The 18778-nt window shown below is 40.8% G+C and overlaps 1 protein-coding gene across 1 annotated transcript; it reads right to left on the reverse strand.

Annotated features, from left to right (window-relative positions):
* Positions 1 to 2875: 2875 nt before the first annotated feature.
* LOC113030899 (single-minded homolog 2-like) lies at positions 2876 to 8652 on the reverse strand. The gene is made up of 2 exons (XM_026182691.1): positions 8189 to 8652; positions 2876 to 3018 (listed from the first exon to the last, which is right to left on the reverse strand). The coding sequence occupies exons 1-2, from the start codon at positions 8361 to 8363 to the stop codon at positions 2876 to 2878; spliced, it is 318 nt and encodes a 105-aa protein (XP_026038476.1). The 5' UTR covers positions 8364 to 8652.
* Between the last annotated feature and the right edge of the window lie 10126 nt (positions 8653 to 18778).

Below are 18778 nucleotides of genomic sequence, written 5' to 3' on the forward strand. Positions count from 1 at the left end.
ATCTGCAAGTAAGAAAAAGGTGAATAACACGCTCAAAGACGTTAGCCGGGAGGGATGGCTTTACCTTGGCCAGCTGTCTTAACTGAAAGAAGCAGGACTGAACTGCTGCACTCACCTGCTTATTCAATTTAAAAGAACCATCAATGTAGACACCAAAAAAAAACCCAGACACAATAAGCAGTCTGAGACATGAAAACGGAGAACTTATACAGTATATATAAATCGGTCCACCACTCATTTACACATTTGCCAGTTCTTTTTAGTATGTAAACCAGGGGTGGGCAACTCCAGGCCTCGAGGTCCTGCAGGTTTTAGACGTGTCCTTGATCCAACACAGCTGATCCAAATGGCTAAATGACCTCCTCAACATGTCTTGAAGTTCTCCAGAGGCCTGGTAATGAACTCATCATGTGATTCAGGTGTGTTGACCCAGGGTGAGATCTAAAACCTGCAGGACACCGGCCCTCGAGGCCTGGAATTGCCCACCCCTGATGTAAACCAACAGCTGCTGGACTTGGTATGAGAAAAGATTTATAATTACGTTTTCTGATGACACTGTCCTCTTGTCCTTGCTTCAAGGCAGGGGCGGATCTAGAGGGGTGGCATGTGCCACCCTAAACTGATCTCTTGCCACCCCTATGCATATGACAGTGTTGTTTATTAAAATAAGGTAGCATTAACACTTTGATCCCAGCAGCAATTAAAATTGAATAAAATTGAACTGACCACCACCACAAATGGTTCAGCCCATAGCGTGGACCGGCTTTACTTCTTGTTGTCAGTAGCAACAGATGCCTATGACCGTGCCAGAGCACATTTGAACAACACCATGGGCATTTCAGATTTTACACAGGTGGTGGGTTGGTCTGGAAATGGAATGAAGGTGAGTGTTATTAACCCTCTGTGGTCCACGGACACGCTGCACCTCCAAATCACATGACTGATGTAAGCTGACATAGCAACAAGCTGCAGCCACACTGAGGCTCTGTTTCAGCTTGTTTTGAAAGTTCGGACTTCAAAGTGTAAACCACTCATTACATTTTAATGACAGGCCACTAAAACCAGAGTTATGATTAAAAAAAGAAGTATAAGCAGTTTTTAAAAAAGCATTTTCTCAGGACAGCATAAAAAACAGTAAAGAAAGAACAAAAGCCACCTCTTTCCTATCGGTGGAAAAATGTACCATAGATAAATAGTTGTATATAACTTTACTGTTTACAAATATGTGCACAGCTTTTTCAAAATTTACACGTTAAATTTGCATTTCAAGTTATATATAATAAATCATTTACTAAACATTTCTGTGTTTTTCACAGTAAAATAATATAACTACTACTAGGATCTTATATTTTGTGTGTGATTTCAGATCAGTTGTGTTAATACAGTATGTCAATGAAAAAATAACTGCAAATTCAGACACGTGAGGTTGAGCTGAAAATGATGACAAAAAAAACATTGTGAAATACAAATGTAAAATCAAAAGCAGTGAAAACTGGACATTTTGGACCTCAGAGGGTGAAATCATGAAAAAATTAGATTTAAATTCTTGTTCATGACGGTGCAGATTTCTGACATTTGGTGTAAATTTAAGCAACAATTTTATTTTTTCTAACAAAAACTTCAGTTAGACTTGTGTTTGTATGTGAACCGCCCCATGTTGTGTAGCTTTCTGGATTTTATACTTATTGGGCTACATATTTATTCATTCTACAGGCTGTACAGTACATCTAATCAAAGTTCACATGTGTTATGTAAATGTTTAATTATGTGGGCTACAGAAATAACTAAGTTATAGAAACACGTGTATACTTACTGCATTTGAATCATTTAACCATATGTAACACCTGCATATGAGTTTGTTTTTTTAAAGGCTTTAATTTGGCCACCCCATTTGATTTCCATGCTTCCAGGTCCTGAGCCTGTCCATGGCCCTGTTTTACCCAAATTTGTGAAGTGGAGGTTACAAACAGAGCAGTCTTTGACCATCAACTCAAGTTTGATATGAACACATAGTCCTTCATAAAACAGGTTCAACAGAGAATATACTTGTTAAGAAGATTGAAATCTTTTAATGTTAATAAGAAAGTTTATCTTGTGCGTTTATAGAAAGTCTTAAAATGTTCTTTTATTCAGTGTTTTTCTATCAAGGGCAGAAACTCCCTCAGCAGTACTGTTAAGCCCTGCTCCAAACTCACAGGGAGAAGAGAGCTTTGGGTTCACTCTGGGAAAATAAAGAAGGCAAGAAACATGATTATCCATCCTAGACATATTTTTTCATCTGAGTCCAGGATGTTGTCTCAGGTCACCGTAACCTTGTAACCGAATGTAGAACAAACAGAAGCTTAAAATCCTTCCATCCCTCAGCCGTTAGATGACTTAACGCTGACAGGGAGTATTTAGACGTTTGTACTTTTAATATATTTATTCTTGACCTCATGGTTTGTTGATCTGTACCTTGACATGCATCAGTGCTTGTGATTAGTATTTAAAGACTGCAGGTTGTGTGAGCAGGTAGTTTGGATATGCTGTAAACAAACTGGGGTTAATAGAGTTATCTGAATCTGTCATCAGGATGGCTGTGTGCAGGAGGAAATCATCTCGTGTGTCCCAGGAAACTGTTAGCTATGTGCTGACACCATCATTTAATTCATATGATATTCTTATCTTTCTTCTGCAGAGATATGAGGACCATATTGCATCAAAAGTCATTCCCAGATGTGGTGTAAAATGCAAATGTCAGAGGAACCCAAATCATTTAAGGAAAAATAATCGTTTAAGTCCAAATTTAGCTCTTTGTCATATCAAAGCACACCAGCACTCGCACGCAGTAATCTCATTTTACACACGGCGTCAGTTTCATACAACACGTGATAAGTTAGAGGAAACTGTGTAAGAGCATAGAACGATGACATGGTGGGTTATTGGTTATACTGACTTGTAAAAGGTGGGTACCCAGCTCCTTTGCCATGTTGTCCAGAGGACTGAACCTTGTTGACTGCCCCCATCCATCACCCAGACCTGCACAGAGAGACAGACACAATCAGAGAGACAAAGGCTGGCTCCATCGGTCACACGAACCAGACTACGGGACAAATTAAAAATATATCTTTGACAAACACGCACACGGTCACTAGAACAAAGTTAATGTCACACATTCATTTTCTTTTTTACATGAAGAAAATATTCTTTCACAAAGTTTTTGGGCAAATGAAGCCGACCTTAATAAGATTAAATAACTGAAGCATCAGACATGCTGATTTTTTATTTCACTACAAAGCCAAGCAGTGGAAACTTTATTTATTTGATGCTGATGCCATCAGAAGAGTATTAAAATAATGTGTCATGATTTATATACAAAAGGTTGTTGGAAATTTGTCATTGTTTGTTTTCATTGGAAGAAAAAACAAGTTGGGTTTTTCGTAATTTTTACAATCTGGGTGGAATTAAACCAAAAATATTTAATCTCTAGAAAAACTTTTAGAATATTTGGCACATTTTTCTACTATAAATGTTTATTTATGTGTCTAATTAAGGGTAAAAACATGATATTTGTGACACTGTTGCTGCTGTCCAACATACAGGATCAAAAGAGTTCAAAGCACTTTGCACAACTTTCCTCATTCATTGAATTCATACATGTGCTTTTTTCTTTGTTTCTGTTTTCCATTGAAGTGCTTTCTATCTGACATTTACACATATTTATAATGTGATGGCTGCATCGGAGAGCAGCTTCGAGGTTCAAGGATATTTGGCGTGCAGACAGGAGCAGATTGAACCACTGCTGTTCTTCTAGAATCGGACCGTGTAGTATTAAACATAATTCAATTTTCAGATCAACAGGAAATCTCTAATGTTAACTTTCCTTTTCCAAGACTATTCTCCCACCTATGCATGAGATTTGCCTTCAGCTGTGTATTCTGTATGTTGGCCAGCTGACATACAAAAATGAATCAGTGGGAGTATTCTGAATATTCTGAAAATATGTATTTTACTATATAAAGTTATTACAGTGTTCTATAATTGAATAACATTATTGAGCTGCATCCTTCTTTGTATACACAATGGAACGAATTACTACCTACTGTATGTAGGTATGCTGTGCCGTATTTACACAGTATGTGTGGGAAAATCTGAAAACGGACAATAAGGGGGCGATGAAATATGAGAATCGGCCTGAAGCGTTAAGGCTTGACATAATTCATCTAAACTCTTTTTTGTCACCTCGTCATGGTGGTGTCCCAATCACACAGTGGAAGGTTTGGTTTGGTTTTAAATCTATGACTTGGAAACTAAGTGAAGCATTTTCAAGCTACATAAATATGGAACAGTTCATCTCTGCACAGTCAGGTCCTTCAAAGACAGAACTGTAAACCAGTGTCTCTGCTAATCAAGCAGTTTGAACTAATTCTGCTTTTAATATCAAAGTTATTTCACATGAAATCTGCTGAAAGCCAGTGAGTGAAGAGATGTGAGGAACACAAAGTAAGTGTTTGAAAAAAGAAGGAGAACAAAGTTAAATTGTTGTTGTTGTTTTTTTACATATTGGAGTGAATTGTGTTATTGTGTCATTAATACAAAAACGTCCAGTTAAATTTCTCTAACTATGCCAGTAATCCAGACATTTGCTGCCAGCACAATAATGTCCTCACAGTCAGTCCTGACTCCAGGCTCTGCTGTGGACTGGTGTGTGCATGGAAAAGAGACAGAAGCAGCTTTACATTGAAAAAGGTTTTATACTGCAAGTATAAAAAGTTGACCTGCCATCAAATGACTTAATATATGTTTCTGCATTTTTCACACTGTATGTCCGTGCTTCACGCTCCTATCATGAAATTTAACCATACGTCTGGGACAGACACATTTTAGCTGTTAAAAGACATGAAAAGTATCCAACAAAATGAGACATAAAAAGCACATTTTTAAAAATCCATATTGAGACAAGTGAAACAAATAAAAAAAAAAAACAGTGAGGTACACTCTACAGCGTGTTAATACTGAAGAAAGGTTGTCTCGATGCATGCTCGAGAATCTGGGCACAGAAATCAAGTTGATTCTCTTCATCCAGGTCTGAAAATATCCACAAAAACAGGATCAAGTTTCTGGGAATGCAAAAAGTATTCTCTGAATTCCAGTAAAAAAATAATGCTATCCTCTATTAGAGGTCGAATAAACTGTAAAGAGTAAAGAATATTTCTCACAACCTCAGTTTGAGATTGTTGGTATTTTCTCTGGATTGTTGTTCACTCTCTACATTACAATATAAATATAATGTCATAAACAGCACAAGAAGCTCATTTCTCTTCTGCAAAGACACCTGAGTGACCTGCTGTCCCAGCACCCATCAGAGGTCAAACTGAGGTACGATTTCTTCCCCAAGGCCGCTGGAACTACAGATGAAATCAAATAGCAAAATCAGAATAGCCACTGTGTAGCTTTCAACATGAGTACTGACATGATACAGTTTCACTCTGCAATACTATAGCTTTTACTTTTGAAAAACAGCATATATATATATATATATATATATATATATATATATATATATATATATATATATATATATATATATATATATATATATATATATATATATATATATATGGTTTTTACATTTATTTTTATTTATTTATTTTACATTTATCAGTTGGACATGTTGGTATTTGAAATTATACTACATTTAAATTAGGGTTGTTGCTTTTTTAAAACAAAATATTAAACCATTCAAATAAACTGTAAAACAGTGATAGGAGTCATCTCACAGCCCGCCAAGCGTCCACTGAGGAAATAAAAAAAATCAACAGAGTTTTTATTTTGCAACAGTCTCTGGAGGAGCGACTGGAATCGGGTTACACTTGCCTTCATTACTCACAGAAGGCTGAAACGACACTAGTCATCTTTTAATAAAAAGAACGTGTGCGGACTAAAGAGTAGTACACGTGTACCTAATACTGCGTAAACTGTAATGTTCATTTAAATGGAAGGAAAATAGAGCAAAATAGGTCATATTAACCCGCAACACTTAAAAAGTCACGTAATCACACTACTATAATAGCATGTAATTATATGTAATTATTTAACGTAAAGAATGTTTGTATGTTCACATTGTTTTGATGTCAGGTGAGTATTTCTACTTTGCTTCAAAGCCAAACTAATGTGACGGTAACTCGATTTCAATCCTTTGAGTTCAAAGTTTATTTTGCACAACGACACTGATGAGCTAATAAGACCAGAACAGTTTTACAAACGAACAACAGATATTAATAATTAATAATAATCAATAACGCAATAAGATCACGTGACAAATATATTTCAACGTGTATGTGACAGCAACAGAAGTGAAATGCATGCTTGTGTATTTCTTTTGAATTTATGTATATCTCGGTATGTGGGTAATATTTTTTAACACATGTAAAACTGACAATTTGATACGAAAAGATGTTTTTTCATGTTTACATTCCACTTGAAATTTCAATTGAATGAAATATTTTCTGTTTTTTAACTGCAAACAGAGAAAAACAAGAATCCTGCATTGTAACTGTTACAGTTGTTGTAATCCTGTTGGTTTTAACAGATGACGCTGATGTCAGCCTTCAGGCGGGATAAATGCTGTCAGATTATCCCGAGGCTCCCGATGTGGAGCGTTTAGCTTCAGCCAAAATGATGCCAAACTAAACTCTGAACATAATAAACATTTAGCAGAAGAAATAAGCTCTCCGTATCAGAGCGATGCAGTGAAAGAAACAGACTATCAGAGACAAACGAAGCTTCCTTCGTTAAAAGCAGCCTCAGCCGTGCAGTAACAGGCCCACGCTTATCGCTGCGCTCACTTTAACACAGGCTCAGCGCTGCTAACACGTTTGACTTTGTCACATTTACAGACACGAGTCATTCTTTCACAGATCCACAGAAAGTACAGGCCACATCTGGAAGCTGAAACCCATTTTCAAATGTAAAAAGAATGCAAGCTGCGATCTCTGCTGGCGAGAACAACAACAACAACAACAACAACAACAACAACAACAACAACAATAATAATAATAATAATAATAATAATAATAATAATAATGAAGCGCTTCATAACCTCGCTCCCCCATATTTATCTGATCGTCTCCATACAGAGAGTTTCCCTTCTGTCTGTTCCACCTGCCCGCCTGACTACCGTGGGGCTACCGTGGGACTTGTTCTGCCCGAGTCTTTGGATGCACTTTCAGCAGATCTCCGGACTACAGACCTCCTCTCTACTTTAAATCGCGTTTTAAAACCATTGATTCTAAGTCGATTTTAACCTTGTTTAGTTTTTATACTTTCATTTTTGTTTTTTTATTTTTCATTTACCTTTTGTTTTTATTTTGTTGTACTAATGTAAGGTGACGCCTAGAAATCAAATGTATTATTATTATTATTATTATTATTATTATTATTATTATTATTATTATTATTATTACATTCTATTTTTATGCAATATTATTAAACCAAATAAAGCTCTCCGTATGGAGACGATCAGATAAATATGGAGGAGCGAGGTTATGAAGCGCTTCATTATTATTATTATTATTATTATTATTATTATTATTATTATTATTATTATTATTATTATTATTATTATTATTATTATTACATTCTATTTTTATGCAATATTATTAAACCAAATAAAGCTCTCCGTATGGAGACGATCAGATAAATATGGAGGAGCGAGGTTATGAAGCGCTTCATTATTATTATTATTATTATTATTTCAAAGATCGTTGGACTTCCAGCATGAGAACACGTTTGTGCTGAAACACAGCGGCGTCCCTGAGCAGGACTCTGTCTTTCGTCTATGACGCCTTTAGAAATCCACGTCTCGTGCATCTGTATGATGAAACTTTGTTGTCATTCGTGGATTACAGCTGGATTAGTCTTCAAACTCGGTAAGAATCCACGCGAGAACGACCAACGGGCAGGTCAGTGACTGAAGCAGACTTTCCGAGTGTTGACAGAGTTTTCCCGCACTGCCCCAGTGCCCACGGGCACTAATGAAATAATTCATCTTGATAAATGAGTCGTTTGAAGCAGACATCAGTGTTTAAACTTCCAATCTACTGTGTGCATCTAACTAACAAAATAGTGATTAATAATTATTGTTATTATTATTGGAAGAAAACCTCTGTCTGAATCGGCTACAAATGAAAGGGTGTCGGGTGCCTACCGTCGGGGAGAATGCTCCGCATCCGGAGGTAGCTGCTCGTCAGCCGGATGATGGAGGCCTTGTCCAGCTGGGAGGTGATGGCCGCCGGCAGAGGCAGCAGCTTGGCCAGCTCATAAAACTCTCCGTTCTCTTTCTCTCTGCGCTTTTTCGCGGCATTCTTTGATTTTTCCTTCATTTGAAGAACTTTCAGTTAAACGCTGCTTGCATGAAAACACGCGACGAGTCAGAAACACGGCGTTTCCGTGAGAACGATGTGCTGAGTGCCGGAGAGGTCCGAGAGTCCCGGGCCTCCTATGCCCGTGCAGCAGCGCAGCTCCCAGCCCTGGCAACTTTACACTCTCACCTGTGCCACGGCACGCGCTTTCACAAGCTGCAGTCCAAACTCGCGAATGCCACGTCCACTTCACCCGGTTTCCGCGGCCCTCTGAGCTACAGCCTTACAACTATTCAAGCACAGTCACATCAGAATATAGACAGCAGACCTGTCTCTCCGCCCGCTGCTCACTGTGTGTGTGTGTGTGTGTGTGTGTGTGTGTGTGTGTGTGTGTGTGTGTGTGTGTGTGTGTGTGTGTGTGTGTGTTTCTATTTGTCCTGTAGCTCTGCAGTAAAACCAGTATAAGTCTTCTGCGCACTGAACCTTAAAAAATTAAGAAGATAAAGAAATAAGAAAATATTTTACACATTAAAGTTCACTAAAAATCACAGTTTTGCCACTAACTGGTCTAAGTGCAACCAAAAACCAGTTCAGATGTTTTAAAGTAGCAAGACTATTTCTCAACAAGCAAACACAGGTCACAATGTTAACAACACAGAACACACAACAACACATTTACTGAAACGTTATGAAGGCCTCAGCATAGCAGGCGTTTCCCCAGACAGCTCAAACATGAAGCAGAATCCTGCAGACTTCCTGGAGAGGGTCTCTGTCAGTGAATCATTCATGCCACCAAAACTGTAACACTTATTCCACACAATAAGATGACAAAATTGTATTATTTTAAAATAATTGTATTATTGTAAATCATTCTCATTAGCAGAACAAGAAGGAAAACCTCCTGACTTCTGTTTCTTCCCTTTGCCACACATCCACACAGCCTCCATGTTCACGACCTGCACCTGTGCGCTCACAGCGTTTGATAGAAGACGTGAGAAACTACATTCAAGTTTCTGTCACACGTGTTTCAAAGGTTGCCCACCGAAAGGACTGATCTGTGACGACTTCACCAACAGAGTGATTCTGACACATGTTGATGATGTTGGAAAGAAGGTCAGCGGTCAGAAGCCCGAGTGGGTAAATGCTAGTTCAACAATCGTTTTAGTGCTCCAAGGTGTCACAGAATCAATTCATCAAAGTCATTTTACTTTATAACGAGAGGAATTTCATCCTAGCCGCAGCAGCTGAGTGTGGACTGGATAGTAACTGGAAGAAAAAGGTTTCTTACATTCCTGTAATCAGGCCATTTATTTGCACTGGCAGTAACAGCACGGCTATCGTTTTCTGCACGGCTGTCTGTGGTGATGGATGAACATTGCTCTGGCTAGATTGGAAAAATCTTTCCAAAGGTACTTCCTGTAGACTTCTGAATCTGGGCTTGCAGTGTTTTAACAACCAGATTGGACAGTTAATATGTTTTATGTCATTAGTTTCATCGACACGTCTGTTCATTATTAAAACACCTTGGTACAATATGACATAATTCAACTGGATCACACACTGCAGCCTCGAAAGTACACAAAGATTTAAACCAGAGAGCAGAATGTTAAACAGCCTGTGCCATATTATTAAATACAGCAAGTACCAAATGTGTTTCTACAATACTGTCTGCATCGTTACTGTGAATTCCATCCGTTTAGATTAGCCAGTGTGTAAAGCAGAGCATGAAAGGAATTAAAATGAACTGTTTGATTAATCGGAGGACTTTGAGTATCTGTCACTTTTATGGTTGGTGTAGGCGAGCAGCAACTGTTGTGTTCACACACTTCCATACATTCATCATCGTCTGCATTACAATACAAACTGCAAACATTAGTGAAGCATGTCTGAGTGATTCACTCTAATATTCTCCTCGTGTAAGAGAAAAACACAGCTGGCAAAAAGTAAGCCACAAAACATTCCCGTCCACAACGTTCATACTCGTGTGCCTCGTTAGCAAATCCACTACCTTGGTAACATTTGAAGAGAGCTCTGTGCTGCTGAGACGGTCAGTAAATCTGGTCCCAGTGTCCTCCAGATGCACAGTGAAACTAACCAGCAGTGTTCAGGCTGTTAATGCTCCACAGGTAAGAGTTCTGTTTGAGTAAAGAAGGCCTGTAGTTTAATTTTGTTCTTGTAAATGAATCCAGGGTTTGTATACTAAACTTGTGAAACTGCCTCTGCATGTGTGAGCGCTCTGTGTCCCATGGTGCTTCTCCAATGAACCTTGGCGCTGTTTTGTGATCTCAGGTTTGTTATTTTAATCAATTAGGTCATCAGAACTGCTCTCTACTATTTAAAACATATATCAACACTTTGAAAACAGACTCCTACTCCAATCAGTGACGTTATGAGATGACTGTTATGGGGATTAAAAATCTCTAAAAAAACAAAGCAGATCTGGTGATTTGGCACACAGAGCAATGAAAGAAACATTTTAAGTCAAGTGAGTTTTTTTATTGAGTGCAGTCTCAGTGCTTAATGTCAGATGTTGTTTAAATGTATGCAGTTTTAAGTTGATACATTAAAGGTTACTGTCCCATATCTCACAAGAAGGATGATAAATAATAACAGACACATGGACATTTATTTAGTTTGCAAAAGGGAAATTCATTTGCTTGGTTTTATTGATTATTTTTGGTATGTGTGCAATTGATGATCACCGAAGTGCAGAACACTGTAAAAGTTTATTCAGGGCCCCAAAGTGTCGACCAGGTATCGCAGGCTTCACAGTTTCAGGTTTCGAGGTTGATCTGCACAAACAGAAATCTGACTCCAGACGATCACAGACCGAGAGCGTACCTGCCTGATGCAAAGATCCGAAGACGACTGAACATTTATTCCAACATTGAGCAGACGGCTCATTGTGACTACGAAGGGCCACACAGGAAGGTGGAGAGACCGGACGACTCACATTTAAAGAATTTACTTCTGGGTCACTGAGCTTCAGTAAACTAAATGAAGTATCCTTCCACAGGAGTAAAATCACACTGTTGCCTTTCATGTTAGCTAGGTAGTATAATAATAATTGTATAGTGCTTCTCAAATCCCGTATCAATATTAAAAGATTAAGATGGAGATAAACTAAGAATGTTCAAAAATATCAAATCTATACTAAAATATATTTATAAATATAACCTTATGATATAAATGAGCCTTTAACAATGAGCTGAGGCAGATCAGTCCTCACAGCAAACGCTCAGTGGCTTCTGTCTTTAAGCTTGACGTATGAAAAGCTAGCACATTACTGCCCGAGGACCTGAGGCTGCACATTGGTTGGTTCAGGAACAACAGCTCGTGTCAGTAAAGATTTGAACAGTAAAATCTCAACGTTAGTTCTCAAACTAATGGGCAGCCAGTGCAGAGCCATTAAGACTCTGCTTGGTTTTCTTGGTTCATGTAAAAAGCCTGAAGTTAATTTCTGATACGTAAAAGTTGAAATACCATGACTGAGAACCTTCACAGACTAAAACTCAATATTCAACTCAAGTCAAGTCAATTTTACAATATAAAGCACATTACAAACCAACAAGCGCCGACCAAAGTGTTGTACAATTTGGACAATATCAAAAGAAAGACATTATTTAGACAGGTTTAACAGCCTGGAAATAAACTAGGTTTTTAAATGAGTTTTAAAAAGATCTGCCTATTCCACAGTTTCAGCTCAGCTACTGCAAAAGTCTGGTCTCCTCTATGTCTGGTATTGATCGAATGCTGCTGTTTATGTTTGTACAGGTTGAGATTCGAGTCAAATATCACACCAGGTCTCTGACAGCTGATTTTATATAAACCGATAAAGGATGAGACGAGAGGATCACGATGGTCTGAACACAAGATCAGTTTTGTATTTTAATGTCAAAACATCTCCAGTGGAGCACAGGTCAGACGGGACAGCGATAACAGAATCCAGAGCTGTTTTGGATTTCATTTCAAAAGTTTAGAAAGTTAAGACATTCTACACTACATGCTGTGGTTTTATTTGCAGTGGGATGAGCAGGAGGTGGGTCTGGGTTCAACCTGCGGCCCTTTGTCACACGTTTCTTTCCCTCCACTTTCCTGTCAGTCTTCACCGTACCCATCCAATGAAGTCAGAAAAAGGCCAAAATAATCATTAAAAACACAAAAGATACAGCACTACAGGATTTCAAAAAAGAATCCAGTGTTATACAGAAAGAGCTCTGGAGCTCTGAATCAAAGTGCTAACCGGATCATAAATGAAGCCGTTAAAACCATCGAGTTAATACTGAAGCCCTGCATAAAGTCCAAGTAAATGGCCTGTATTTGTATAGCGCTTTTCTAGTCCCTAAGGACCCCAAAGCGCTTTACACAACCTGTCATCCACCCATTCACACACTGGTGATGGCAGCTAAATGTAGCCACAGCCACCCTGGGGCGCACTGACAGAGGCGAGGCTGCCGGACACTGGCGCCACCGGGCCCTCTGACCACCACCAGTAGGCAACGGGTGAAGTGTCTTGCCCAAGGACACAACGACCAAGGCTGTCCAAGCCGGGGCTCGAACCAGCAACCTTCCGATTACAAGGCGAACTCCCAACTCTTGAGCCACGATTGCCCCAAGTTTACACATAGTCATGTTGTTTTAAATGAAATGACACATAGTTCACAGACAGGCTCATCTTTTTCTACGATGTGATTTGAGCTGATCTTAAAAATAAAGTCATTTAAAATATGAGTCTTGCTGACTGATGTCAGGCTGCCATCTACTGGAGTGGAAGAGTTTGCACAAGTCGTGTCTGGGGAGGAGGGCCCGTATTTCACTGGTAGATTGGATTTAGAAAACATAAACACATTACATCCTCCAATGTGTTTGTGTTTCATTTAGGTGTGTATACCATCAGCATAGCACAGGTGGAAAGTGTCAGAACCAGAGCGCTCAAAGACAAAGAAGAAGAAAAGACATGATGGGTAATCACAAAGATTCACATTGCAAGGAAAACCCGTTACACCATAAGCAAGTTGAGCCTGTGACATTTTCCAACTATTTACTACTTCATTGTTCAGTGTGGGTGGCTGCTCTGTGACTGTCAGCCAGTCTCTTCTTTCTGATGATGCGAGGGATCTGAACTGAGTTTCTTTAAAGGAAAATATATTTGTGTATTTAAAGCACACGTACACACTGCAGTGGCTACACAGCCATAATATCACATCCACTACAGACAAAGTTACAAAGTCAAATGCGATCAGATTGACACCTCAGTGTCAACTATAGATGTTCAATTTGTGTAACTGGGATTCCTGTGATTAGAGCTACTTTGTAACTGTGAAATATCTCATATTAAATGATAAATGGAAGGTTTTCTACTCTACCTGACTCAAACAGCTTTAAACTACTGGGCTCATTATCCTATTCATACACACACTTTCAGTGCTCTCTGTCTGTACTCTGATGGATGCACCGGAGAGCAGCTTGGGTTTCTCCCAGGAATATTTGTCATGCAGACTGCGGCAGACAGGAATCAAACCACCAACCGTCACATTTTTATTTCATTTAGTTTAGTGAGTTCATGTTCTTACTAACTTGGAGTAACTGTGGCCTCATAAAGTATTCTCATTCTAAACTATGACACGTATACAGAGCTAATGAGAGGGGGAAACATTTTTAACATACTGAAAAAAACCAATCATTAAAAGTATAGGGCTTTAGAGCGTGATGTCACAGGAGGGGGCGTGACCGCCGAGGCGCCATTTTAGCAGGCCAAACAAAGGGCTAAAGGAGCGAAAGCATCAGCAATGGTTCGCCCTTGTTGTGTTGTCAGTTGTTAGATCACACGATTGGGAAGAGAACAAGCTGGAAAATTTTAACCGAGACCAGTAACACAGAGCTCTGTCTGACCATGTTAATCACAGTGTTTTAAGTATGAACAAGTCTTCTCTCTGGACAGGCTGGAGATCTGCTGTACTTTCCTCGGGGAACCATCCATCAAGCCAGAACCCCGGCAGGAGTGAACTGCTCCATCCACTTAACTCTCAGCACCTACCAGAGAATGTAAGCTTCTTCTTCTTCCCCTTTTTACCCCAAGCCCTAAAAGGCTGATAGTAGCAGATAAAAATTTTGCGAATGTGCTAACTGGAGACCGAGGTAGTTTCAGATTGATACCATAGGTCAGGGGTCTCGAACTGCAGGCTTCGAGGGCCGGTGTCCTGCAGGTTTTAGATCTCACCCTGGGTCAACACACCAGAATCACATGATGAGTTCATTACCAGGCCTCTGGAGAACTTCAAGACATGTTGAGGAGGTCATTTAGCCATTTAAATCAGCTGTGATGGATCAAGGGCACGTTTAAAACCTGCAGGACACCGGCCCTCGAGGCCTGCAGTTCGAGACCCTGCTGTAGGAGCATCTACTAACTCAGAAGAGTTCAAATTCCATGGCGTTGACCACATTGATATGAAAGTCTGCAGAGACTCTCACTCGGAGGGAGTCTAGGCTGAGCCCTATGAAAGTAATGCATTGAGTTGGCGTCAATGTGCTCTTTTCCATGAGCGGGGCCACTGCTGCCTCGGTGCATTTCACAAACACCCTTGGGCTCAGTGAGAGACCAAAAGGCAGGACTACACACTCGTATGCCATCCCCTGGAAAGCAAATCTCAGATACTTTCAGTGTGGGGGATATATGGGGATGTGGAAATAAGCATCCCTCAGGTCGATTGATGTGAACGAGTCGCCCGCTCGTACAAACCGTAGCAGCGAGGCGTGTGTCAACATCCTGAACTTGTATGTCCTTAAATGCCAGTTCAGGGCACGGAGATCCAGAATGGCTCTCATCCCCCTCCCCCCTTTCTTTGGCACAAGGAAATACCTTGAATAAAATCCACTGTGCATTTCCTCGGGAGGGACAACTCTTATAGCTCCTTTGTCTCTCAAGGTGGAAATTTCCTCCAGGAGAAAACTGGCGGACTCGCCCGGAGCACGAGAGTAAACGAATTCTTTGAATTGTGGTGGAGCGACACTGAATTGCAGCCTGTAGCCCTTTTTCAATGTCCTCAGCACCCATGCTGACTGAGTGCAGGTGGCCCAGCTCTTCATGTGGAGAGACAGAGGGCTCACTGGCCACTCCACCGAAGATGGCGTTTTGGCGCCCCCTTGTGGTCGCAGCGCGAACCACACGCCATTTTGGCGTCCCGTCACCTCTGTCACAGGCGAGCGAGGTGACGGGCTCATCTGCGTCATCACAGCCATGGAAACGCGAGTCTCCACGGGCTGCGTTATGGCAGACGGTGCTCTGTTTTTCAACATTTTTTTTCATGTGTTTTGCAACACTCGACAGCGCCCTCGGCAAACTGCCTGGATGCGCGTGTCGGGGCTTTTTAATACAGAATGCACGAAATAAGTGCCCGTGAAACAACACTGTGAACTTTAGCAGAGTGAAGCTGACCCCCCACCCACTTGAAACGTAAAGGCAAATAGGCGGAGCGGTTAGTGCTACGTTTGTGCTGATTTGTGCAGGTAAAATTAGCGTTTGTGCTGCTACGGTTTCCGAGATATTAAACTTTATTTTATAGGTCATTCAAAGGTCACCATCCCCCCAGACTGCTCCAAAACAAACCAAAATGGTCTACTTTTTTAGTGCTACGTTTGTGCTGGTTTGTGCTGCTAAAATTATCGTTTGTGCTGCTTCTGTTTTAAAGATATTAATGAAAATGTAAAGGTCAACCAGCCCCCCCACATTACCCAAATCCAACAAAAGTGGTATCAAACGTTTGTGCTGGTTTGTGCTGGTTTGTGCTGCAGAAATGTTTGTTTGTGCTGCTAACATTTTAAAATGTTTAATAAAATAACGTCTTGATGCGTGCTTAATCATCCAGGTAAGTAAATCCCAAAAGGTTGATTCTGTTCATCTGGACATTTTCAGTTGGAGAAACGTTTCGTCACTCATCCAAGTGACTTCTTCAGTCTCAGCTGACTGCAGGTTTCCTAACCTTATAAACACCCGTGAGTGAAGTTGCCCCCCCTACCTTCTTCAAATCGAACAAAATTCATGTCAAACATTTGTCCTGCAAATTATTTTGTTTGTGCAGGTTATGTTTCCCTAATTTTATAAACAGTACATGTACAGTGAGAGAGAGATGTTACATCTGTCTTCACTTGCATCCCAGTCATAGAAGCGTTGGAGGTCGTTCATAAGAGATTACAGGATCATCCCAACCTCAGCAACAGGACCACTCTCAGCACTGATCAGTTGTGTTTGCTTTTGGAACTGTGTCTTAATTCCACCTATTTTGCATAAGGGTCAGTACAGGCAGAAATCTAGGTGTGCCATGGGTTCCCACAGGCCCCTGCTCAAAGTCACCAAACCAGTTCGTAAGCAGGTACAGGTGTGGCCAGAAGGCTCCTCAGAGGCACTGCTTTTCCACCACAGGCCGCCACACACGACAACACCACAGACTTTCAGGAATATACAGAAACTGTCACTGCCTACATCCCAAAATGCATCGATGATGTCACAGAGACCAGGACTATCACTGTCTGGGCCAATCAGAAACCATGGCTCACAGGTCAGGTTTAAATGCTCCTAAAGTTGAAAAATGCAAGCCTTCAGAGCCGGGAATTAGGTGAGTCTAAGAACAGCAAGGGCAAACCTGTCACGTGGCATCAGCTACAGCAAAGCTTCAGCGACAGCAGAGATACTTGGAGGCAGTGGCAAGGAATACAAACCATCACAGACTACAAGCCCACTCTACAGACCGTGGTGACACAATCCCCAGACAGTGTGTGGAGATCCCTCCACCATCATTACTGAACCCAAGAAGTCATCTATCTCCTGCTTTAAGGACTACCGTCCTGTCAAACTCACCTCCATCATTATTAAGTTAAGTGCTTTGAACGGTTAGTCATGCATCCAATCAAATTATTGCTTTCCCCCAACCTGGATCCATTTCAGTTCGCATACCGGTCAAAACGCTCAGCCGATGATGGAATTTCAACTGCCCCTCACTCAGCCCTCACACATCTGAACACTAGAGACTCATATGTCAGAGTGCTGTTCATAGACTTCAGTTCAGCATTCAACACCATCATTCCCCAGCAACTCATTCACAAACTGGATCTGCTGGGGATCAGCACCTTGCTGTATAACGGGTTGCTAGATTTCTTGACAGGAAGACAGCAGACAGTACGGGTCGACAGCAACACCTCCAGCCCAAGAACACAGAATACGGGGGCTCCCCAAGGATGTGTGTTGAGCTCCCTTCTCTTCACTCTGCTGACCCACGACGAGATCTACTACAGGGGTGAAGTTAACCATCTGCCAGAGTGGTACAGCAACAACAACCTGTCCCTGAATGTGGAGAAGACCAACAGTGACTCTACTTCCTCTGCAAACTGAGAAGCACAAGAGATTCAACCCCCATTATGAGCACCTTTTACAGAGGCACAGTTGAGAGTATCCTCACCAGCTGCATCACTGTGTGGTATGACTCCTGCATTGGGTTCTGCAGGAAAAAATGACAACGGGTAGTGAGAGCAGTCGAGAGCATTGTGGGGACCTCTCTTGCCTCCCTCCCCAGGAGATCTACTGCACCTGCCTCATCTGGAAGGTCGTCTCCATTACAGGTGACTCCACTCATCCCTTCAACAGCGTCTTCAGTTTGCTGCCATCAGGAAGGATACTGAAGAGCCTCCGGGCCAGAACCAGCAGACTGAGAGACAGCTTCGTCCATTGGGCTGTCAGGATGCTGACCATCTCTGGATCGAGAAGGGGGGCCCAAGGGTACATCTTTCGCCATCCTACAATGCTGTGATTGTAGCCATTCCCCACTTTCTGTGAATGGTACTCATGGCCATTGATCAATAGGCTTTGATTAGTTGTCATTGATCAATGGTCATAAGAATTTGCATACTAACAATCATGGAATTAACCCCCCGGCACATTGTTCATTCAGTGGCGCTAGTTTCCTTCACTATGCAAATGTACTGTTTATATGGTTGGGGAAACCTGCAGTCAGCTGAGACTGAAGAAGTCACCTGGATGAGTGACGAAACGTTTCTCCAACTGAAAATGTCCAGATGAACAGAATCAACCTTTTGGGATTTACTTACCTGGATGATTAAGCACGCATCAAGACGTTATTTTATTAAACATTTTAAAATGTTAGCAGCACAAACAAACATTTTTGCAGCACAAACCAGCACAAACGTTTGACATCCATTTTGTTTGATTCCATTAATATGGGGGGGCTGGTTGACCTCTAGAAATTTTTGTTAATATCTTTAAAATAATAACGGCACAAACAAAAATTTCTGCAGCACAAACGTAGCACAAACGTTTGATACCACTTTTGTTGGATTTGGGTAATGTGGGGGGGGGCTGGTTGACCTTTACATTTTCATTAATATCTTTAAAACAGAAGCAGCACAAACGCTAATTTTACCTTCAC

The sequence above is a fragment of the Astatotilapia calliptera genome, chromosome 10 (assembly GCF_900246225.1).
Source record: "Astatotilapia calliptera chromosome 10, fAstCal1.2, whole genome shotgun sequence".
Lineage (NCBI taxonomy): Eukaryota > Metazoa > Chordata > Actinopteri > Cichliformes > Cichlidae > Astatotilapia > Astatotilapia calliptera.